This window comes from Enoplosus armatus, chromosome 19 (assembly GCF_043641665.1).
Source record: "Enoplosus armatus isolate fEnoArm2 chromosome 19, fEnoArm2.hap1, whole genome shotgun sequence".
Lineage (NCBI taxonomy): Eukaryota > Metazoa > Chordata > Actinopteri > Centrarchiformes > Enoplosidae > Enoplosus > Enoplosus armatus.
This window is the reverse complement of record NC_092198.1, coordinates 12451885-12477255: the sequence shown is the minus strand read 5'-3', so window position 1 is coordinate 12477255 and position 25371 is coordinate 12451885. Positions and strand designations below refer to the sequence as shown.

The window sequence follows — 25371 nt, the reverse complement described above, 5'->3', positions numbered from 1 at the left end:
CAGATAAAAAATGTCTCTGACCCTGACTGAAATAAACATGATGGGTTAGGTTAGGGTCTAAGGATAGTTATGAGGTATGAGGAATGGGTTATATAATAATATTATATTAGTTTTGTCCTAGTGTTCTAAGTTGTTCTGGCTCGGGCCAACTTTGTAAGCCATAACTAGCCACCGACTAAATTGGGGCTGCAACTTCTACTTTCATTAGCAATTAATCTGCCCTTTATTTTCTCGATTAAGCAGTTTGGTCTATAAAATGTCATAAAATAGTGACTTTATTAAATTAAACACGGATTTCGATGTGCGTTGTTATGCTTTACACAACTAGTGGTAACACACGGCCAAAATAGATTTCTTCCCCACGTCTGTAATCCATCTGGTATTAAGAACATTATGTGGTTACTCAGTCCCTAGCTTATGTGCTTATACAGTGCATTCTTTAGATGTGTGTGAGTGCACTGACATGTATGTTTTCAGTACACATCTACATGCTTGAGTGTGAACATACGCTCTGGAAGCAGCTGCGGACACTGGGTTCGATGTTGGAGCCTCCGAAGGCGGCCACCTCCCCTAGCTGCCTCGGGATCTGGATAGCTTCATGAAGCAGCAGACCAAGCTGCCTCTGGTCACATGTGTCACCTGCCGACGCTACCTGGCTGAAGAGGTCTGAGCGGGAGAGGGTGGGGTGGAGGTGGATGAGGAAAGAGAAAAAAAGAGAAAGAGTCAAAGTATGTGGGTGACATTTACAATAGAAGATATAGGCATAAATAGATGTAGGGGGACAAAGTGTGACAGTATAGCACGGAGTGGGAGGGAAAGTGTTAGTGTGTGTATATGTGGGTGGGAGGTGGTAGGGAGGTGGTAGGGAGGACACAGAGGAAATCAGGGAAAAGATGCATTTTTAATCTTTCTGTCTCACTTCTCACATGCCAGACTCTTTCTCCTCTAATCTCCCTCTCCCTGCCTCCAACTCTCCAACCACATTCTCCCAGAGATTGACAGAGCTGTGCTGGATATGGATGCCTGCCCAGTGACACGCAGGCTCTGCCAGTTAACACATTGTCAGCGTTATATTTTAGATGAAGGTATGAAACATCTCCAGAGCTCATGCACAAACTGAGCAGAGAGAGCAGAGAGGGTAATCTGGAGAAAAGAGAGGAGGGGAGAGAGAGAAACGAAGGGCATGACAGGTCTTTCTGCTCCGCTTGCAGTTGACTTTGATCTCTGTGTGTGGCCTGGCCCTGATGCCAGCTCCTGTTATGTATGTGTGTGTGTGTGTGCTCGTGTGGTATATGCAAACACCAGCAATGATGTGTGCGTTCGTGACCCCATTCCAGCACACACCTCTCGTCTCATCTGACTGATCAACACCCACATCTCCAACACACTACTTTCTGCCGCAAGATTACATTTGACATACACGACTGCCACAAAAAAAGAGTGTAAAATGGCAGCATGCCTGGTTAGGTGTGTGTGTTGCAGTGTAGCTATATGCATGGGACTGACAGCCAAAGAGACACTAAAAGAGTAAAGGGGGAAGGACGCAATCAAGCGTGCTTGATACCCTTCTCAGCCTAATAGAAACTGCCAGTGGAACGAATAGGCTCAGGGATGCCATGGCAAGAGAAAGGGATGAGAAAGAGGAAGAGGGGAGGGCGGATGGGGAGAAGAAGGGAAACAAGAGTAAGTAAGATATAACAGAAGACAAAGTGGCACTGTTGGATGGATTAACAGTGGTGAGAGCAGTGACAGCGGAGGACGATAGACAGAGAGAGATAAAGCAGCAGAAACAAAAAGCAGGAAGCCAAAATGACAGTCTCCTCCCAGTGCAGCAAGCCTGTATTCACGCTCCCTAATCCACAAAAATAAATCAGAATAGAAAATTAAATAAAGAACAGGGGAAACGCGTAGGAGGTCTCTCATCCAATTAGGCGACCTGTTCTCCAGCTCCTCTTTCTTTCTTTCTGTGCATTTGATTAATACTGCTGGGTTTACAGGCATGCTGGAGCAGCATGGGATGGACTCGCCACACACTGGCCCGTACAGTGAGGGGGGGGGGGCGGGACAGGGGTGTGTTTAAGTGCATGTGTGCATCAGCAGATATGTTACCGAATTGTTAGCACTTACATTTGTATTTCTCCTCCAGGTGTCCCTTGGAGAGCGAGAGCAAACCAATCTTCATGGACAAGACACGGATCTTCCCACTGCGACCACTGCAGGGACCACACACACACACACACACACACACACACACACACACACACACACACACACACACACACACACACACACACACACACACACACACACACACACACACACACACACACAAATCAGACAGTGGCAATGAGTCAGTTATATTTATTGTGGGTGAATGGTTGTGTATGAACAGTATGTTTATGTGAATTCAGTTCAGATCTGAATTATATGAAACAACAGTGACTTCAAATCATTATGTGCTTGGAAAGAGAAGAATCTTCAAGTGTGTGCAAGTGTGCTCTTGTACTTCTTTCATTGTGGGAGAGAGCTGATGAGATTATTAATACATTTTTCTGTGCACCCACAACCAGTGCTTAGACCAGTAAGTGTGTTGGTTTACAGCATGTGAACACACATATGCAACCAGTGCAACAAACAAACAAACACAGTGTGTAACAGCCGTTCGCATGCCAACTAAGGCACTTGCTGGTGCATATAGCATGTGGACAATGCCAGAATATGTAGAGTAAAAGCATGAGCGTGTAAATATGTATAACATAATCATTATGCACAGACGACACCAATGAAGATGGATTTGAAAATGCAAGAGCAGAGTGATGAGACAAATCAGTTCTGCCACTTTCATCCAATCTGATTTAAGAAATTAGACACACACGTTTAAATATGTAAACAAGCAACTGCATGAAGATACAAACTTTATAGGAGGCAGGCGGCAACATGCACGATTCCCAGGTTTTGTCAAAATCTGTGACAAATTCAGAAAAAGAAAGGAGGCCAATTCATAATCCTAAACAGATGGCACACGTACGTGTCGTAAACGTTGAGCAGCCAGTTGAGACACATGTCAACGCAGAGCGGCACGTTGACCAGGTCTTTGTGCTCCTGCTCCAGGCCGTCGTAGATGGATGTCAGGCAGTTGATGACGTCGGGAACGGACAGCAGCTGATTGTTGTTGGTGAGCTTGTGCTGCTCGAAGGTGTTCTGGGCCACGCTGAGGTCCAACAGGTCCACTGCAGATGAAGAGGTGGGGGATGGAGGGTAATAGTGGTAGAAGAGTGGGCAGGATGAGAGGAGATAGATGGAATAGAAAAATAGAGGACAGAGTGGGAGGGAAACAACGAGACAGAAACAAAGAGGATTGGGTGAACGAAGTGAAAGTGATGAGCAGAGTGGAGGAAGGTTAACAAGAACAGACAGAAGGAACAAAGAAATAAGTTATAAAAGAAATCACATGAGGGGTGACGGGACGCAAAGAAAAAAAGAGTGAGTCAGAACCATTAGTAACCTTTCAGACTTGGCTTTCAGAAGTGACTCAGGTTTTCTAAAAATGCCAACAAATCTGAACAGGCTGAGGAGCTGAAAATGACACAGACTATTCATAGAGGCACTTCAAAACTGCCGACTTGACTGATATTTTGTCCAAAATAGTTCAAAACAACTAACTGCGAGAGTCTGCCGGGAGTACAGACAGAGAACAGATGGATCGTTGTGGTGAAATATTAATATGAGGCAGAAATCTGAACAGAAAAAGACAAACGAGGAAAAAATGTATGAGAGTCAAACTCAGAGCAGACTAGTTTCTTCTAATTGAATTTGTTGGCTACATCTTCAAAGACAAAAGCAAAAAAAGGAATATTGTATTTATATCAATGTCTCAAATATACTTCCATCGTCTTCTATACTGTAGCTATCACTTGTGTTTCTTGAAAGTAACAGAGTAGGGAAAACACCCTACGTCGCATGTATTGTATAATTTCCTGTTAGTATAAAATGGTATGTTGATATTTTTGGATACTTACTGCTAAAACAGTACACTGTCACGATGAGTATGTAGTACATACAGTAGTATAGAATTAGCATGTAGTGGGGATTTGAGACACAGCTGAAGTGTTCATTGTTCTTCCTTTTTCTATCTTGTATCACGTTACTGACACTCACTGTGAATATTTACGCTTATTCACTTTGTTGCTGAGAGTTAGATGAGAAGATCAATACCACTCTCATATCTGTCTGTTTAATATGAGGCTGGACTTAGCAGCCAGTTAGCTTACCTTTGCAAAAAGACTGGGAACAGGGGGAAACAGCTAGCCTGGCTCTGACCAAAGGTAAACTAATCTGCCTCCCAGCACATCTAAAGATCACTAATTAACATCTTAGGTCTCATTTGTTTGTGTGGGCAAGAAAGCAGATCAGCATATTTCCCAAAATGTTGAACTATTCCTTTAAGAAGACTGTTTTTTTTGTTTTGCAGTGAATATACTGCTTACTCAAAGCATGGGTAGAATTAGTACCTAGTACTCATTTGGGATGTTTTTGCATGAATTAACAGACGTACTAAGGGCCAGCTCAGATCCTGATGGGACTTTCAATTAGTGCTTTATTCAAGGTCCACTGAAAAGGTCAACCAGTTAACCCCATCTCTGTTCAAAACATGTAGACATTGCTAAGTGGTAAAAACAACACAGTGTGTTGTCTGCTACAGGTGGTTAATTAGCATGACCAAAATGAAGACCATTACAGTGTAGATACAGATCATTACCACTAAAATAAACGTCACATAGTTCTCAACTTATTCAGACCTAAAATACAGGAGGTTCAAAACCTTTTTACAGATATATCGGAGAGTGAAACACTGGACAAAAGTTTTCATGAGGCACTCTGTAGTTCTGTCTCTCCCTCTGACCCACTAGCACTTTTCCACAAACCATTTAAACTCTGACCCCTGTCCTACAGCCCTCATCCCCTTCGCCTCTTTTCCTCACTTAAGTCTCCTCATTTCCCCCGTCGCTCGCTCCTTGTCAACCCCTCCGCAGCTCCCTTTGCCTTATGTTACCCCCTGTTCCCCAGACAGCACTAATTATTGGGGTGTATCCACGTGGAGCGGGCACAGCAGGGCAGCCATGCTGTCAGACAGCAAAACTTTTACTTCTGTCGAGTTTTCTCACTCCACACGCAGATATGAAGCTGAGAGACTGTGGCACGTTAGCGGGATACCACGCAAGCTCATTTGTGCTTCTCAGCCCCCTGGCACAGACTTAACCCAATTAGCCATATTATAGTATCCCTGTCATGTGTGTTTGTGTGCGTGTGTGTGAGTGTGAGTGTGTGTGTGTGTGTGTGTGTGTGTGTTTGTGTTTGTGTGTGCCAATCTCTCACGCACAGGCATATATATACACACACACACACACACACATTTACAAATATTCATAGAGGCATACACAGGTCTCCAAGCACAGATTCCAAATGAATCCAGGCTAATAACTAATAACTACTGATCCTTCTGCAGTGTGTGTGTGTGTGTGTGTGTGTGTGTGTGTGTGTTTGTATGTGCGTGCTTTGCGCTGTGACTATTCTAATCTAATGGGTGAAATTGAATTGCGGTGCCCCAAGTCGAAATCACTCAGGCTAATGCATTCCCATCACAAACACACGCATGCGATCAGAGAGGCAATATGAGATAGCACACGAAAAACGCCTGAATCATTGACACTCATTAACAACCAACAAACACAATAACACACTTTGATACCCACTATTATTCAGGTACACAGGCCTTAGCTGCTCACACACCTACATGAGGCATTTGTTTCACACATACACATGGAGCAAACTTCCTACTGTACAAACAGCAGGATGTACATGAGCAGTGTGGGCTCTCAGTGTATGTTGCTATAATAATGTCAACAGCTGGATAATAGTTATCATTTGTCACCATTACTATTACACTAGCTGTAGCTAGTTGCTGCTGCCATGCTGGTTGAAACCTCACACAAGGGAGGGTCTGCATGCACCTGCAGTGTGTGTGAGTATGTGTGAAGATGGGGTTGGTAGCCACCTGAGACTGCAGATAATAGCCGCCTTTATAAAAGCTTCCATCATAAACAGGAAAACAGCAGCTCTCATATTGAGAAAAATGTTTTTAAAAAAGCACAGCCTGAAAAAAAACCCCCAGCTGTGCACACAAAATGAGGCTGTGCTCAACAGGCTTAACACAAGCACCAGCTGTGACTGTGCATGGACAAAACCACGCACATGTACACACACACACACACTGACAAAGTGTGTGTAATTTCAAAGCCAAAATATCCTTTGGCTCCTGCGCTGTTCTGGCACAGCGTCTGGCAAAGCTTCAAATCATTACTGCATCCCCTCGTTGCACCCGGACTTCAAAAGAAGCAGACCGCGACTGTTGCTATCAAGGTGTGTTTGAGTGTGTCTGCGTCTTACTTACAGCATAGCGCTTTCTGTAGTCTGCGGATCTTCATGGCTGTTCGGTATGCTGAGAATCTCACATTGTTCAAGTCCGCTACAGGCAGGGATAGAAACAGAGACAGAGAGATGAAAGGTAGACATACAAAAAGAAAACGGAGGCAGAAAATCAGAAAACAAAGTGCAACAGAAATCTGCCTATTGGGCAACATAAGCCGGACCTCTGTCTTCAATGAAAGCCGACTTTTTGTTAGTTATTGTCTATGGAGATGACCGAGGGGAGGGGTGGCTAATGTGGGCTGTGTAATTAGGTTAGTGAGTTCTGTCTCAGTGGGGGCTGCTGCTATTTGTTGAGCTGCTGGCCTACAGCAAACGCTCCCAAAGTTTCACAGCTTATTACTTATCAGGCTGCTAATTAAAGAGCGGTCATTCTGACCACCCCACAGGGACAGAGGCATGCATATGGATATTAACAGGGAGCAGGAGAGACAGAGAAAAAAGATCAGGGTGCAATTTCCATCAAGTTAAAGAGTAAACTAACTGGATAAGAGAGAAATGGGTCGACAAGATTTTGTTGATCCCTCAGCAGAAAACAGCCTCCTAAAGATCAACACGCAAGCTGCAATTTGCAACATGAGATCATTTCCTCTCGTGTTCATTTTGACACGCTTCACGAATCAAAACAAATAATTTGTGAAACGTGACAAACATGTATGTGGTGTTACCAAATCGCTTTTGTGAAACGGGCCTAAAGTCCTTTAAAAGACCAGTACACTGCCATAAAACAGGCTTTATTTATTTTATTAAAGGGTCAGTTCAACAAAATTACAGAATGAATTAATTATGACTTACCTTTATTTAGTTTGTGGTGCTCACAGCATTGACAGATTTAAAAAATTCAACAGAAACATCTCTTTTCAGAATTAGCAGCTCACAGATAACGCACAGAGAACACCGTGAAAAGTTTTCTTTGGAACTTAAGAAATGCTATAAAACAGTTCACAGTGAATTCTGTGGATTATCCAGAGTGACAGGAACAATGTTTCTGGATAGAAATGTTGCTGTGGAATTTTTTAAATTACATTTTTGAATACTTGGAGCACCACAAATGAGATTCACCTCCATTATTTTGGGGTGGAAGCAGAAATCTCAGAGATGTGCAATAGCTTAAAACCTGGGCAAATTTAACCAAAGCTATCTGCATGACCTGATATCAACAGAGGTAACTGATAAATGGATTAACTGACTGATTTTTCTAAATTCATTTTTTTGAGGCTTGAAGACACTGTGTGATTGTGTGTGTTTCTTACCTAGTGACTGGTAGAGCTCTGTCATCTTTGGATGGTCCCAGCAGGTCGTCTGTGTCTGGTGACTGAAAACCACAACAACAGAGGAGAACCATTAGACTACTGACGTCAGAACACACACATACAGATGCTGAAAAACACTTTCAAGGCTTATTACAAAAGACAAAATACTTAGAAAGCAAAGGTTCACAAAAAAATACACACAAAATAGCACAGGCCTGGCAAAGGAACACACACACAAGCTAACATCACTATTTTTATCATAATTTGGCACGTGCAAACACTGTCGATGGCTTTATTGCCAACTCTTTTGATATTGCACACAAATTGGAGACAGAGGATATAGATATTTTCACAAATCATAAATCACACAGAGAAACCAAAAAATCTCCTCTGAATGAATAAGCAAGCAAACACACGCACAAATAGACATATGCTGTGAATCCCACATCATCGCCACAGGATACTCCATGGGACAGAAATATAAGGGGACCAAGTCTTAACTCCCTGTTTACATTTCTGCTTCAGACAGAAGCCTCACAAATACACACATATACACACACACACACACACACACAAAAAAGACATGAACAAACCAAACCTACTGGAAAAAACCAACACTACCAAAATAAATAAAATAAGACCCAAGCTAAAACTGATCAAACATGGTTGCCTTCACAAACAGGACAGCAAAGACTCTTCTCAAGCTGCGGCTGCCAATCAGTGCATCTATTTTAGCTCTGCTGGCTGTGTGTTTGCGTGTGTGTGTATATATAAGGCACCTTACTGTCAGAAGCCACACTCAGATCTGTGTGCAATGTCTGAGAAGATTTCTGGAAGACGGTTTTTGAAATAAAAGTCTGTTTTTGAATGCAGAGTCTCCCCTGCTGTTTCAGCGATGGCTGGAAGTGAAATCGAGCGCTGACAGTGAACTGAGGTGGCAGAGTGGACGACAGGAGCCCTCCACGTACACAGATGTTCATCACTATTCAATGGCCGTACAGACTGGTGACCCCTTTCACACCTGCACAGGCAACGCTACTGCCTGGACCTTGCCGTGCTAAGGACAGGCTCATGTTGTATTTAGACGGACTACAAAGAGCTTGCCTGAACTGAGAAAGGGTTTCAATGAATCCAAGTCAGGAGGTTTGATGATATTTGCTGCACACAAACACACAACTAGGAGGACGAACGCTGGCTATCAAAGCCACAATTCTCAGTTATTGTCATTAAACATTTTTGTCATTGAAGTGTAGAAGGGTACATCGGAGACGAGATAGAGCTAGCACAATAATGGGATGCACAAAAAAATCTGTATCGTATTTATGTACACACACATACACAACAAAAAGGCAGGCAGCATTTCCATCAACAAAAAGATTAGGAAGCTTGTGCTTATATCCACAGCTCATGAATGCCATAATGAAGAAAAACTGAGTTGTCAGGTTCAACTGTCCTCAATGCTTTCCCTTCAAAACACTCCCTCTGTAATGCCTAAGCAATCTTTTTGTTGTCCTGTAGGAGGGAGGAAAAGAAAAAGCAAACCGGTGACACATTTACTACAAAGCTGCTACAGTTTAGATAACACAGCGGGAAACCTTCATAGGCAAGAGGAGAGGCATCAGAGAATACTAAAGAGCAGAGGACAAAAACAGAGATTCTGGCAGAGAATGGAAAGCTTCTTGGAGATTCATACAGGAGTACATCCTCGGTGAACCTCAACCCAGTGTGAGGTCTTCCCACCCTAAGGTTGCTTTTACACTTGTAATTTGGTTTGTGTTCATACTGGCTTTTTACACACGAACCAAGTGCTGAAAGCTTGAAGTCACAAGGATTTATATCATATTAATGTATATACATCACCACAAACGAACTGCACCAGAAATAGCTTGGAAGCAGACTGAGACCCAGGAGCCTAAACAAACTGAGTTCCCTTGAACTGAACCAAACAGGTTGGTTGCGTGAGCACCCTATAAAACCTCAGTTGAGGGACACAAACAATTATTTGATTAGTCAATCAACAGAAAATAATCAACAACAAGTTAAGTGATTACTTTTAGGTTTAAGCCATATTTACATTGTATGTTTGCAGCTTTTTAAACGTAATGATTTGCTGCTTTTCTGTTTTACATGATTGTAATTGAATAAGTCAGAAGTCCTGTACTGCTGATCAAACAAAACAAACCATGTGTAGAGCTGCTCTGGGTTCTGGGAACTTGTCATAGGGATTTTACACGTTTTTTACATTTTGTGGACAAAACAATTAAACAAAAAATGAATCGACAAAGAAAATAATTGTTAATTTCACGCGTAGACGGGACACCGCTTCTTTATCCATACACTATCTGACAAGGTAAGCGACAATGAGCACTCATTCCTACTTTTCTATGGCATGTACTTCCCAAATAGGAAATTACTTCTTGTCTTCTGCAAATCCAAAGCCAATTCAAATGGAAGCATGGCGGTTTAAAGTGGCCTGTAATCAGAAATGACGGTTTTCCTGATTTTTCAGGAGGTGGCTAACTGTGAGCAAGAGTGTCTGGGGATGAAGCCGCTTGGGTTTTGTGCAATGCATGTGACATTTTCCTTCATAAACATCATTAAATGACATCTCAGAGTAAGCATCAACCAATCAAATGGGGTCACGGAAGGGGACACTGCAGCAGGCGGAGGAAGGATGAAACTTATGTAGTCACCAGGGTACTGTGAGGGGGAAAATAACCTTCTAAAAGAGGTTCTCATGAGATTTCTGTCTCAGCGAGCGAGCAAAGTAGGCTGCTGAAACCATCCAACAGAAGCGCACAATCCGACCCTCTCAGACTAACAGATCACCACGATAACAATTAAGCTTATCAAAAATAATTGCTGTTTCCTTTGACTTTTTCTGTGTAGCTTTGGCATTTCCTGTGGCTACAGAGTCCAACAGAAGGTTAAAGTGGTTTTGCTAATTATTCTTCTCTGCTGCTCCAGAATTCCCCACTACTAGTGAAAATGTCTGTCTTTCCAACAAAAGGACATGAAAACATCAGAAATACATAACAAACCCCGATGGTCCATCCTCGACCATGGGGCAAGGTGTGGACGTATCCCATCAAACCGCTGGCTGCAGACCAGCCAACACTTCTGCACAACACTTCTCTTTGCTGCTGGGAGTTTGTCACTTTCACACACTGGGAGGGAGCCATGAATAATCATGAGTGTGTTGATGAATGATGATTTGCGTATCTGGATATCCAAAGAGACAGAATTAGTCAAATATCTGAGCAAGAGGAAGATTTCAGAAACTTTCTCTTTCTTTTTTTCTCGGTGACAGCAGCCTGCCAGACTTATCACGAAGTGTCTGTGACAGGTGATAAGTGCCTGCATTCACCACCTGACATCTTCTGTCTTCTTCTGGCTTTCGCATCTCCTCCTCTAGCCCCTTTTTTCTCTCTTAAAACATTAACCCCCTCCCTACCAAATCTATCAGTATTCTGCTTTAGAAATACAGTTCGAGCAGCTTTGGATTCTTCTTAAAACTTTTTTCAACTCAATTTTGCCTACATAACAAAGACACCCTGAGAAGGGGATGCATTAAGTCCACTCATGTATATAAAGGTTCTGTTAGGGACAACCAAACCCACCAAATGTTTCCTGACAAAAATACAGACAGACAGTACATCCAGAAAAGCCTTGGAAAGTAGAGGAGACTTTCTCTAATCTTTGCAGAGAGGCAGTCGCGCTATATTTCCTCTCAAAAAGCCTACAAGGCATGTGAGCCCCCCCAGAAGTGCCAGAATGGGTGAAATGGGACAGCATGTGAGGTTGCCAACATGAGGCGGCAGGCACGGCACTTGTGTGAAGCCATTTGATTTTCCATCCCAATATGTCGCTTGAACTCCTCACTACAGGGGGTGGACAAGGCGCAGTTTTAATCAGGGGCCCTTTGTCAGCTCAAAGAAAAGAGGAGATGGAAGAGGAGACGAGGAGGGGTTTGGGGAAATGAATGTGTCAAAGACTGATGCGGGTGTCCCAAGGATGTCACGGCACTGAAAGCGACCTGTGATTAGTCCTGGAGATGGATTTAGAGTTCAGTTTTCAAGCTGCAAATTAAGTGGGTATGTATGAGTGTGAGCCAGTCTGCATGTATATTTGTGTGTGAGGGAGGATCAGAGAGGGTGGTGTACAGCAGGCTATCTTCATTTTAACATGAAAGAAGAGCCACACACTGAGGTTAAAGTTGAGAGAGGAGTGATTCTTCTTTCTCTGTTTCTGAAAGGCAATAAAGGGTTAATGTGAAAGCCACCATGGAGAAGAAAAACCTGGTCCAACCAACACGGAGGCATTCACAGAACATATGGTGTGTATGCTGACAATGGTCTGTGTGTGTGTGTTTGGTTAGCGAGTTTGGTTCCAGTTGGAGTTCATACACATACGCTCTTTGGGTGTGTGTAAGCGTTTCCTAGCCATCGTGAGGATGTGCATCTCTATTTGTGTGTCTAAATGCATTTGTGCGTATTGTTTTGTGCGAATGCCCTTGTGCACATGTGTTTTGTTTGTGTGAGTGGGCGGATGCAGGTTCATTGGCTGGGCACATCTGTGATCATAGGCTGTTGTTGAAGTTATAAGCCTGTCCTCCGAGTCATTGCCTGTCTCTGGCTTTCATCTCTGATCCCCCTCTAGTGGCAAGCTGCATGCCCAGACACAGCACAGGTGTCCCTCCCCCTCTGTCTTTGTCTACATCATATTTTTCTCCATCTCTGTCTTTATCGTCCGTCTGAAAACGTTTCATCTTGACCTCCTCCCAAGTTAACTGGGGGAGTTTTTTTAGTTTCAACTGTCACTAAGACAAGACTAGACCTGTAAATCTTCATAGCTGGAGCTTTTATTGAGGGTTGTTCTGTGGACAGTGGCGCAAAGGGATTTTTTTTTTTTAAATGGCTGTTTTAAAATTTTACTGAGACAGTGACATTTTCGACTCCAGGCACAAGGCGATTTTAGGGGGCAGCCCTAGAACTTACATCCATTTAATCATCCTAAATCACAAAGTAAGGCTGAGACAATGTCCCAACAGAAACCAGAGAGAAAACCAAAGAAAGCAGGATTGATAAATGAAAGCTGAAACTGCAACCCAAAGATTTTTCTCTCCACCAGCCAAAAATGAGGGGAATTCAGGTTTGGTTAGTCAGCACTTTACTGACATATGGTTACATGATTTATGGATAATGAGGTCCGTCACACTTTGAGAACTGACATTTCCTGAACAGTCGAGGAGCTGATCTCCACTCTGCCTGTTTCAATAAACCTGCTGTTTGGCCTGATTTAGTAAATAATTAGAATGGGAAGAAAGACTAAAGTTCTTATCGTCACAATTAGAACAGTGTGGTAAGCTGTCCTGGGATTCAGCCAGGGATCATCTATTCAAAAGGAGGTGCTAATGTTGGACTGAATGAGAAATGTGCAGGTGAAACAGCTTGAATTTTAATATACACACGCAGGAGCAAATCCGCAGAATAAAGCTCCTAATTGGGAGTGAAATAAATGATTTACGTGCACAGAATACACATGGAACAATAGCTACGTGATTATCCGTGGGTTTGTATGCCAGAGGTCACTACAGGTCAGAGCTTTAATGTGAAAAGGTTGAGAAGACTTAAATGTCAACTGTGATCACTCAAAATCAAAAACAAATTCAACTGCACTACACTGCCCACATTTGGGTCTGCCTTTAGGAGGATATAGCAGTTTGGAAATATACATACCGATCCATTTTCTTTCCAAAGACTCCAGTTAAAGTTGTCAAAGACCATACGACTTATATTTTGGCTTGGTCTGATTTCATTAACCTGCATGACCTATAGGTCATGACCCAAAAATGACTTAAGTCTTTCGCCGATACCTTTACAAACTTGCACAACCTACAGGTCTGCAGTGGACTGAATCTCTGTTCTAGGACAGTGGTTCCCAACCTGGGGATCAAGACCCCCACAGTGGTCACAAAATTAATCCAAGGGGTTGAAAAATGAGCACTGGGGTAACAACTCTGCAACAAAACTCCATTATTTGTTCATTTTTCAGACTTTTCTGAAATAAAACAGTCTAAGACAGGAAAATTACTCTTCACTTCAAGTGCTCACAACTCGCAGACATGCAGCTTGTGACGACAAATAGACAATGCATTGTAATAAGGGCTCACACAAAAACAAATTGGAAACTGTTAATAAAGAAGAAGGGAGGGATACACACCCAAAAAACAAAGAAAATGTTTTTTAAAGCAACAGCATTTTTACTCTGCCTACCAGTGTACAATAATCATTGACACACACACGCACACACAAATGCATACAATTTATACAGACACAAAGATGGCTATCAGTGCAATTTCTCGCTACTTACTTGATGTAATATGGAACCTTATTCTGAGAAACTGCACGTTGCCAGGGGAGCTGTACTGAAGCTGCAGACAGAGAGAGAGAGAGAGAGAGAGAGAGCGAGAGAGAGAGAGAGAGAGAGAGAGAGAGAGAGAGAGAGAGACAAAGACATAAGCAGTCAAAATCGAAACACCATCTTAATAAACATTGCACAATTTAACCATGAAGTACAGTAATCCATTTAGTGTTTGGGACTTGACTTGAAATAATTCTCACATCTAACACTTCCATAATAACATAGTCTAGCTATGTAAGGAAGGCTCTTACTGTGCATGAAATTGAGAGAAAAAAAAGTAAATGGGTAATGTTTTCTCGGCAGAAACGGGGAGGAGGGAGACAATAGGGCATGAAAGGAAAAATAAATAAAAAAACAGAAAAAAAACTGTGCCACATGCCCAGGTTTATGTTAATGTGGATACGAAAGACGACAATAAATACTGACAGACCAAGAAAATCTTGAGAATGACTGATACAGTGTTAAAGCCAGCCAAATATAAGAGTCGAGAAGCTCTCAAGAGCAATACGGAGCATAAATGTTGCTCGATTTATCGCCCTCCCACTTTCCCTCCTCCTTGACACAGCTCTACTCTCAGATAGAGAGATGAAAAGACAGTAAGAGAAAGAGATTAAGCGAGATTGGGAGATATACGAGATGGATAGGGCAAGATAAGGACGCAGTACTTTATTGATCCCTGAGGGAATATTAAGCTACTAGTGTAATGAGAGCGAATGTGTGATGGAGTAGATAGTGTCATAGTGCCAGAAAGATGAAAGAAGAGACTGTGAAGTGCTGTTTTGTCTGGTGCAGTTGCTGAGCTCTCAGTGGGGCTTACTTGGTAAATTCATGTCTATTGGTGACACAGCATGGCGGCCGAGCTTACCACCTGCTCTGAATCACACACCGTCCATTTTGTCTCTGTGTCTGACAGCCAGCAAAGCAAATCAGGTGGAGCAGAAAGAACGCTAATGGCTGTATGATTATAGAAAATGACAACAGAGAGAGAGAGAGAGAGAGAGAGAGAGAGAGAGAGAGAGAGAGAGAGAGAGAGAGAGAGAGAGAGAGAGAGAGACCGGCTGCTTTGTTTAATGTTCACACTCCTGCATTTGTCTATTTCTCTCTAGCTTTGTCTCTAACTCTCTCTGTTCCTCTCTCTCTGCTAATGACCACTCAAAAGAGGGTGAAAGAAGAGGGAGTCAGTGGAGAGCTGTAATTAAGCCTTGCATTATTCAAGAGTAAAGTGCCTCGTCTGCAAACTGTGTGTGCGTGAGTATGCGCACGCACCCACATGCATGTGACTGTGAAGCGTGTGGCTGAAAATTGGAAGATGGGACAAGAAAAAATTAGGGGTTGTGAAACACTGTAACTGAGTGGAAACAAACCAAGCCCCCCCACCAAAATGTTCTAATTCCCTCGGAGAGGTAAATGGCTCTGTACTCACTGGAGAGGAAATGTTGGGAGGAGGGGCCGAAGTCTCGGTGGGCTTCCTGAAGCAGCTTCAGTCTGTCCTCCACCGCCACCTGCACGATGACCAGACACACAGACGGGAGAGGAAACAGTCAGCCGTGGGCCTGAAAGCTGCACTCAACAAAACAGAGCTTTACAGTGGCTGGAGTTGGCGTCATGGTTGGAATGAATTCAATTTCAGTGCAATTAAGTTGGAAGTGGATTTGCTGTAAGACCCCGAGCTCAAGAAACTTTTTTTCTTTTAGAGGTATGAATATATCCTGAATGAGTATACAGTTAATATACATATATGCTATGTCACTGACCACTGTAAAGCAGCTCACCTTTATGTATTGCATCGTATAGAAATTATACAGCTGAGGAGAATTTGTCCCAATCCAAGTTTGAGAAATCCAAATTGGGATAGAAACTGGGATACTGTGGGATGCAAACACCTTATCCAGATTCCTGATCAGTGTTTGCTATATAATTTAGGAGTGGGTGATATGAATAATATCCTTTATCACATACTGTAGCAAACTTTTTTTTTGATAAACCAGACAAATCAAGAGAACTTAATCACCACAATGATCTAATACAACAACTAAAAATATAGCTATATGGTATAAATGGAATAGCAAAATCTGTTGGTGGACACAAAAAGACGATGATGATACATGACGTCATTACCTTCACACTGAACTGCAAATGAAAGTCTGACATTGAGAATGCAGGGGGAAAAAAAATGGTATTGCTGCTTCTGTCTTCCATTACTAATGATCAGATAGAGAAGCTGAATCCAGCACAGTGGAAAATACAGCAGCAAGAAACCAAACCGGGTTCATCCTCTGCTGTTAAAGTAGCTCAAGCGGTACAGAAAAGACAGAGCGAGATATGGAGGAATCAAAAACGACACACAGATCAAAAACCTGAATAATATCAGAATCATGTGGTGTCTCGTGTAAACATCATATCCTCAGTATGATCAAAACCACGACAAGACTCCTGTGAACCATCCTGTGCAAAGATACCATAGATTTCTTATATTTCCTTTATTATTACAAAACTGATTCCAAAAACAAAAGGATAGCTTGCTTATAAATAATGCTAGATCACGCTAGATATGAAGGTGAAGCTTCATACAGCTTCAAGTTATCACACAAACATTCACTCCCGCCTTGCTGTGTATTGACCTCACGGGCAGTGCACCTGTGCCCGACGCGGCTGTGGGGGTTGTTTTGCTCCATCGGGTCGACTAGCAGGACAGTATTGGCAGTCTGTAATATTGAGACTCACACAAACACACCTCAGGCGCTGTGGCAGCCAGATCACAGCTGTCCACACAGGGATCTTGGAAATGGGCATTGAAAGGCCAATAGCTCAGTTTCTTCCAGGCCACTAATGGCTATTATGGTCACTGTCCCACCGAGAGGGAGATGGGAGCCGTCTGCATATGAAAACCAAATCATCAAACTACACAGTCAGACCGGGCTTATTAGTGAAGCTGTCGCCTTCCTGCAGGCTGAAAGAAATAAAAAATTGCGGACAACAGAGAGATAAAGTGTGCAGTCCCCTGAAACTCTGCCCTCCTCTGACTCAGTATTTGAGTTATGGTCATTCTCCAGGCAGAAAGACTATTAGTGGGTGTCTGTACAGTACATGGGAAGTGACACAAGGCTACAAATTAGCCCAACTACCCAGTTTCCCTCTGCAGCAGTGCCACGATTAAAAAAGGATGACTTTAGGTTCCAAGATTAAATTTTTTTTCTCAACACATAACTCCCCTTTCTGCTTTTTTCTGCCCACATTCCCAAATCATTTATCCACAGTGACGATCCCGTGTGGCTGTACACAAGAAAAACTTCTTGAGAAAAAGTCTGCAAAAATATAAGTTTCCATGACTGTGTCTTTGAAATATGTGGCTGTCTGATGTCCTCAAATTGATGCCGTCACAGCTGAGCGGTATGACCTGTATTCTGTCCTCCTACAACTCACCGCAGGCATCGCCAGCCAGCTTGGTCAAGGATCCGTCATTAAGGAGGATCACATTTCTCTGGACAAATACGTAGATATGGATGTAGAAAAGATGAGATAAATTGTCAAGCACTGAAAGAAAAACAGAGCTCGATAGTCTAAAAGCTCAACAGGGTAAAAAAAAATGAAGAAATAGGACAATCGACCTTGATAAGGAGAATGTGTCTTGAAGAACCAGCACAGCTAACAAGCGCTCGCTGAGTTGTACACTGGTATGCTCTTGTGCTCATTCAAAAACTTAACATAGAGGATTTCACGTCCTAAGTCACAACCAACATCACTTCTCGTTTCTTTCCTTCTGATAACTTGTGAAGAGACTTCTCCACGACTTTCCCTCTCGGGGTGAGACACGCTCCGCTCTCAGAAACACTCAGCGAGTCCCTCAGCGGATCAGAGTCCAAGTCATTCAAGTGCGTAGCGAGCCAAGAATGTGACTGGTGTTGTGTGAGAATAGTGTCCATTGATGTGTTGTGACAAAGCGTTGCAGTGAGAACAGAGCTGTGTTCAAATAAAACAGGTACACAGGTAGAGGGACAACTCTCAGTCCCCTGTGTGTTGGGCTGACACAAAGTGAAATCAGCTTGCACACGGGGAGAGAAACTGAGGGAGACGAAGACAGACAGAAGAGATAAAAACACACAGGCAGGCAAGTAGGAGGATGAGGGAACAGGAAGAAAGAGGATCAAGATATGTTGAAGACAGCATTAATGTAGGCACGTTTGGACAAAATGCTGTGGGAAGAAGAGAAAGCAAGAAAAAGCAGGTGTGGAAAACCACCTCTGCTCGAACATCTGCGGACGATTCAGGAGGATTTAAACTACCTGTAGTAGTTTCCATCTCATGTTGAGCTGGTCCAGTTGTCTGGAGGCGGTGGAGGACAGCTGGATGTCCAATGGCGTCAGCTCTGCAGAAAGCTCGTTGACGATTCGTACATCCTGACGCAATGGGGCGATCTCCTCTCTGAAGGCCTGAACAGAAGGTTTTATGTTTTTGCAGGGTGAAAAAATTATATTGTAACTGTATTATAATTATAAACTCAGGCTAACTAATTACTATCATGAAGTTTGTGCTTTGACAAACAATAACTGTTGCACAGAATGTCTGTTATCCTCTATTTCACCTTAATTGCTGTTTCTCTTTTTCTTGTTTGTAGTGTTGACCTCATAATCTCTTACTATTATTATATCTTGTTTGTATCTAAAGTGTCTCCTGTGGCTGTCAATATAAACAGAAAGCCTACGTAATTTGTTTGTGTCACATACCAGAGAGGAGTGTTTCTACCGTTGTAACAAAATCTATTAATAGACACATGACATTGATATTAAGGGACATTGTCAAATGAATGAATGCAACAGTGAAGGAGTTGCCTTTGCTCATGCAACCTGTGACTATTTTAGGTGCCACTGTTTCTCCTCTGTCCTCTATTTCTCCTTTGTCACTTTTTCATTTAGTGTTTTACTGTTTATTAGGAAGTGCTGTCATCTTTCCGCTTGTTAACTAAATGTGTTGCTTGTTTCTTGGCCAGGTCTCCCTGAGAAAAGACATCCTCAAATTTGATGAGTAGCATTCGCAAACAAACAAGACAGAATCATCTAGCCGAGTACATGATCGAATCAAGTAGCATTTTGTTCTGAAAGGGAGAAGAGAGAGGAGTGTGGAAATTGTGTGAGAATTCACAGCTAAGTCTCACTCACATTAATGCACGCACTTATTTCATGGATGCGTTTCGGCAACTGAGTCAAATCACAATTTACACCACAGACTTTGCTGTTAAATCAGTGATTTACAAGTTAAACAGAGAGTTCACGGTTAAATTTTCAAGAGTCTTATATAAGATCCTGCAAGTGAAAGAAAAGATGAGATTTGTTCAAGTTGATTCAGTGCTGCATGCACATACAGAGGGGTAGGGTGTCTAATTCCTGACTTGATGGGGCGATGACCACGGTACTCACCATGGTCTTGTCGATGTGGTCCTGCAGAGAGTCGATCAGCAGGTCCCCCACAGGCTGCCAGGTAGCTTTGGCCTCCTCCGCCTGAGTCAGCCGCAGGTCGAGCTGGTCCATGGAGCTCTGCAGCTCCTGGAGGCGCTCCAAGGCTCGCTCCACCTGACTCTGCCAGCCCCCCATGTGTCCTTTCAGACGCTCCCACCGCTCCCTCACCTCACCCGTCTGCTTGCGGATGGCCCGGGCCAAACCTCGGGCCTTCTCCTCTGGGCTGAGGTCTGGAGGAAGAGAAGGAAGGGAAGTAAGTTATTTTGTTGACAAAGACAGATTTCATGCCCTTTACTCCTGTTTAATATATACATATTACATGATATCAGCTGTGTGGTTTTCCAAATATGCACTTCTGTGTAGAATGTACAATTCTGAGAAGAGAGAAATACATTGTCCAGAAAATTTCATGTCAGATTCTCTTATTCAACTAGAAAGTCATTTTTATTTTCCCAAATGTTATGGAGCTCTGTCATCTTATTAAAATTACATTTTCCATAAAATCATACAGAACATAATCAAAAAAGGCTTTAACCTGTGCTTTATAATTCTGTCTTTACCTACATACATTCATGACACTGTAAATATGGTTTCGTATCATTTAGGTTAACATACTGAATAAGGTAGGCAGGTAAGATAATAGTGACATATCAGAGGATTCAGACAGAGAGGAAAGAAAAAAGTGGGCAGAAGGGAAAACTGCTCCCCAAATACGCATTTTAACTACAAAGAAAGATGAGCAGCTTTTATGAGTTCTCAGGTCTCGTCTCCAGGGAAGTGACTGGATTACCATCTTCACCTGTTGCAACTCTGCAGTCTCTCTTTTTTTCCCTCTCTCCCTCCCTCACACACACACACACACACACACACACACATCTGTGTGACGTACTACAAGTAGCGCCTCATGCAGATGCACTCAATGTGACGCTGTCTGTTTTTTGTAATGAAGAATGTGGGGTACAAACAAAACAATACAAGTCAACCTGATGGCACAGACAAACCAAAATCACTGAGAGAGAATGTAAGACAATTGACGTTGTTAAGACTTTACAACAGTGTCACTGAGAAATCCCATCTCTTCTGATTAAACAACGAGCGCAGCCTCTGATCTTAAATCAGCTTTTATCTATTTATACAATGAGGCGACGCTTTGATATCCGTATCAAAGATCACAGTCAACAAGCCTATGAATGCGCTCTGAAGTCTCGCCACACCCCTACACAGCCCCTTGGGTTGGTTTAATTATTTACACAGTAGGGTTTTAGTTTGAAGGGAAATGTGCTGACTTAACCAAGACTTCCCTGCCGCATCCAACGGAGACAGAGAGGGAATGCTGAATGAGTTGGTGCATATCTTGAGTGCTCTGTTAGATATTGGTATTACCACCAGCTCAGACGTTAGTGAATGGTGTTTCAAGGGAACTTAGTTTAAAACTGGGCAAACTGAGTCCTTAACTTTGGTTTAAAGACAACCAGACAGGCTTGTGGAGTGCTTTTTGGTGCAGAATGTACAGAATGAGACAAGCTGGTTAAAAAGGAGTTCTTGAGACCTCGAGGGTGTAAGACACTGAACATGTAGTTGGTTTAGACGTACCAGTCTTTGGCTGTAGGTTCTTGCGTGGCTCTCCGGGACCCTCGATGGGCTGATCAGCAAGAAACATCCGGGCTTGATCCAAAGTACTGACCACCAAGTGTTCACGCTCCTTCAGTTCTGACCTAATCACCTGCAGGAGAAACGCAAAGCAGTGGGTTAAAGGGGCTTCAGTCTGTAATACATGATATCATGTGCTGCTCTCTTAGAAAGCAGTCATTAGAATTCAATTGACCTCTGTGATGATCCCAATGGATGCACGATAACTTTAAACCAGGAACAAGATGTCTTAACGAGAAAGAGAGCGCATTTGAAAGCAGTTTAACTTTAACAGAACATTTGAGAAAGGGGTAATTAATGCATTTCCTCTGCAGGTATGTGCATGTTTGACTCTTGTCTCTTGATCTCGTCTGCTCCACTGAACTCCAAATGAACCTGGTGTATTATGAACGAGGTGTTGTATCCAGATTGCTGCTTCCCCCCACAGAAACGTCTACTAATCAACCAGCTCTGCTTAAATCAGCTCAGACTTTCATTGTACGAAATATTACGAAAGAGGCACTTTCGATTAACTCACACTCACGCGTGCACAAATAGGACCACAGAACAAGAGCAGATGCTCGCGTTCAGCTTATGGACAAGAGAAACAACCCTCTCAACGGCCAATTAGGTGACTGCTGCACAACAAAACTCTGTCTCTGCCCAGTCTTCCCTTATTAAGAGGAAAAGCAAGAGGTAAGAGCGAGACAGCAGCTATGGAGTGTCAGCGGGAGTGAGAGCTCTGGGAACAGAGCAGCGATTGAAGGCGAGAGGACGGGGTCAAACCGGTCATTTCCTTGAGGTCGGTGTGAAATTAACTGAGTGATCCGCGGAACAAAGTGTGTTGCTGCGCGCTATAACCCTGCAGGAATTATCATTACAGAGCCAGCTAGCAATACCACATACCCTGCTCATCTTCTTACACAGCAGCTCACACTGCGATAGACAGATTAGCACACAAGTATATGGCCGTCCACAAACACTCCAGGTCCTAAAGTACAGAAAAACAGATATTAACAGTCCACACACAAATTAGATGGCCGCTTTTCTTAACCTCATGTAGCCTCAGCCGGCCATACAAACTAGATAGAGGGAGTGAGCATGTAACAGTATAATTATTCTTGTTTTAATATAAGTGTGACCCCAGGGGACTTCATTGCCTATCGGAGTGTGTGATTGCTTTGTGAGGAGGCGATGTAGTTTAAGATGCTATGAGGCAAGTTGATTAGATGGGACGACTCGCTTTGATATAGTCTCACACTTATCAGACTTATCAAACAGACAAGTGCAGCGAAAATGAGACGCCAAAAAATTCTGTTTTCTATTCGTGCCCACAACACTGACTGAGTGGCAGATGACAACACGCTGGGTTCAGTGGGACCGTATATACTGTGCCATCTGAAGAGATAAAAAGAGAAGGAGGGAAAGAAAAACAGGGTAGGAGGATGGGAAGTAACAGTCTGCTCGCAGGCCTTGAGATGTACACACTCCTTTTTTTTTGTTGTAGTTTCAAAACATAAAATAGCTCATTTCAGGGAGTAAGTTTCTATTAAAGTTAAGTTTAGCCCACTGCAATGACAATTTCACACTGCCTCCTGCCGACAAATGTAGCCTCATGCTGAAATTGAGCATCCTGCTGACCACAAATTAAATCACCCCTGCTAATAAATGGTTTGCTCCGTTCCAATGATTTCCTCCCAGCTCACATGGAGGAAACATAATAGGCATGTAGCTCAGAGAGAGGACCTTGAGAGATAGAAACTAAATGAGAGGTGATTGAGGAAGAGGAAAAGGGGTGTGTATGGGGAGCAGAGATAAGAAAAGGAAGGTGGAGAGCTAAGCTGCAAGGACAACTACCAGTGGAAACCAAGTTCTTGCTTTTTCATCCGCTTTTTGTTTTGCACTCACAGATTTGTTAGTGGCTTAAGTCAGGCTTTAGAAGGGACTGCATTTAGTGTGAAGAGGCTGTTTCTTCACAAATATTCTAGCATGTTGCTTAGAGCTCAGCAAGTAAAATATTCTGATATCAGTTCAGTTTAGTCAAGTCAAAAAGTCACTACATGGACCGTGATCAGATAATTTTGTCGTGCCGGTTCTAAGGTCAAGAACACTGAAGCTCTATATTAATACCATGTGTCTTGCGTAATATAACTGTATTACTTGTCGAGTACAGTGTTCCTTCAGGGTTAACTGGCTCCAAAATAGACACAGACAAAGCCACAGAAGGTTGTACCAATGGCAACACAAGTAGTGCCAAGTAATTCCCTCCGTTAGAAACCGACAGCTCTCTGTCTGTCATCCAGCCATTGGGTACCCTTGCAGTTCAGACAGACAACAACACCAAAGACCTTTCCCCAACACTCAAACGAGCCTTTTTAGTGAAACTTCAACACGTCCACATTATCAGAGTGTCACACAGGGACACACTTTTCTGAGGGAGCATGAGCGGTAAATATCAAACACATGTACAGCTTTCAGGTTAAGAAAAAAGCTTTTTTTCCCCTAGCAAATCCCAGCTGGCCTATGAGTGATAAGACATGGCTGTCTATGTCAAAGATAAAAAGGGGGCAAGTCTTCACTTTGCGCTTCTTCTTTTTAATAGTTTTTAGCAGCGATGGTACATTAGAATATGGTCTGGGCTCCTGTGATTTGTGAAGACCAGAGGAAGAAAGGGCTCTTGTCAGTCCCACAATACTTATGACATCTATCTTGCAGCTATGCGTGACCTTGGTTATGTCTGTGTGGGGGTGTTTGTGTCCACATCTGTGTATGTGTGTGGTATGTGGCTGCAGTAGCACAGCAAACTCTTATCACCGTGTGCCCTGTGCTGTGGTAGCGATAAGATAACATCACAACACAGCTACTTTCAGAGCTCTGCCAAGCATCCCTCTTGCTGCTCTCAAAACCCTGCTATCTCTGCCACTCTGCAATATTACCGGACCCCTCATCTTCTTCCAGGAAAAAAATAAGCCTCCTGAAAGGACCACTACAATATACCAGCTCTCAACATCAGAAAACCCCTGACAGGGACTCAAGGAGCCTTAACAACAGGGGCTCACTCATATCCAGAGAAATTACGAATTCAAGAAACTGATGGCTTCTTATTTTTCTCTAGCATAAGAATAAATAGAAGAATAAAAAGTATTTTTAGGTATTTGTAGTGAACGCGCATTGTTGAACTTCTGTTGTCTGAAATTATATTTTGCAACTGCATACAGTTACACATCTCATGAAGAAGCCTCAGAGCGACTCAGCTTGAAAATTTAATTGCTCCTTTGCCCTTAACATCCACTGTTATCTTGAAATAGCCAACAGCTACTGATAGGTGGTGGTTGTTTGAAATCATACTCTCTGACATGCTTTACTAATCTACTGCTTCCAGCCATGGCCATTTTTAAATAAGTAAAATGCCCACACACCCGCCTGTGTCAGAAACCACCCAGTGACTGCTTTGCAGCTAATAAAATAGTAAGGCACGGTTAAATAATAATGCGCACACACGTTTCTTCAGTGAGAGTTATTGACACAACATAGTTATTTTATTATTTTCTTTCAAATATGTATTGAATCTGTTTATTTTATAATGTTGTGATTATAGACCACTGAAGATTAATATTTCCACATTTTAAACATGAAATCATAGTATTTTTTGTCCCTTTTCTTGTCACTGATCACAACTACTACCGAACACACAGTTATTCATTCATGTCTTTGTTGATGTTGTTATTTTACGTGTTGTCTTAAACCTGCATTCACCCTTTAAGCTGCTATGTTAGCAACCAGCTGTGCATTGATGGTTAGGGTTAGGGTTAGGGTTAGGTGTAGTGTAGGTGTAGTGTAGGCATCCACTTAAATCCACTAAAACAAAATTGTAGTCAGCCAGCAGGACTACAGACTGTAAAGACACAAGTCCAACAGTGCCATGAAACTGCTGCCTAGAAATGCAAAGGAAGCAGACAAAAACAATTAAGTTACGGAAAGCGAGGCAATTGTGAGTTTAAAAAAACTCCCTCCTTTTCCTAAGAGATAAGGTAAAGTCCAGCACAGCAGTTTAATCAATTTCATTCTCCTTTACGACCTGTCCGTTCAGGTGCAAATGGTGCTAATCAATCATGCAGGCACAATGA

At 42.7% G+C, this 25371-nt stretch overlaps 1 protein-coding gene across 6 annotated transcripts in view; it reads right to left on the bottom strand.

Annotated features, from left to right (window-relative positions):
* The window catches only part of utrn (utrophin), a 158065-nt gene that overhangs the window by 34352 nt on the left and 98342 nt on the right, over positions 1–25371 (bottom strand). For all 6 annotated transcript variants that reach the window (XM_070926097.1, XM_070926098.1, XM_070926100.1 and 3 more), the window contains 10 exons: positions 21209–21338; positions 19577–19845; positions 18446–18592; positions 15586–15664; positions 14112–14172; positions 7740–7801; positions 6452–6526; positions 3029–3230; positions 2128–2213; positions 509–666 (listed from right to left, as the gene is read on the bottom strand). In XM_070926097.1, the coding sequence (XP_070782198.1) occupies positions 509–666; positions 2128–2213; positions 3029–3230; positions 6452–6526; positions 7740–7801; positions 14112–14172; positions 15586–15664; positions 18446–18592; positions 19577–19845; positions 21209–21338 (1269 nt within the window). The remainder of the gene's footprint in view (positions 1–508; positions 667–2127; positions 2214–3028; positions 3231–6451; positions 6527–7739; positions 7802–14111; positions 14173–15585; positions 15665–18445; positions 18593–19576; positions 19846–21208; positions 21339–25371) is intronic.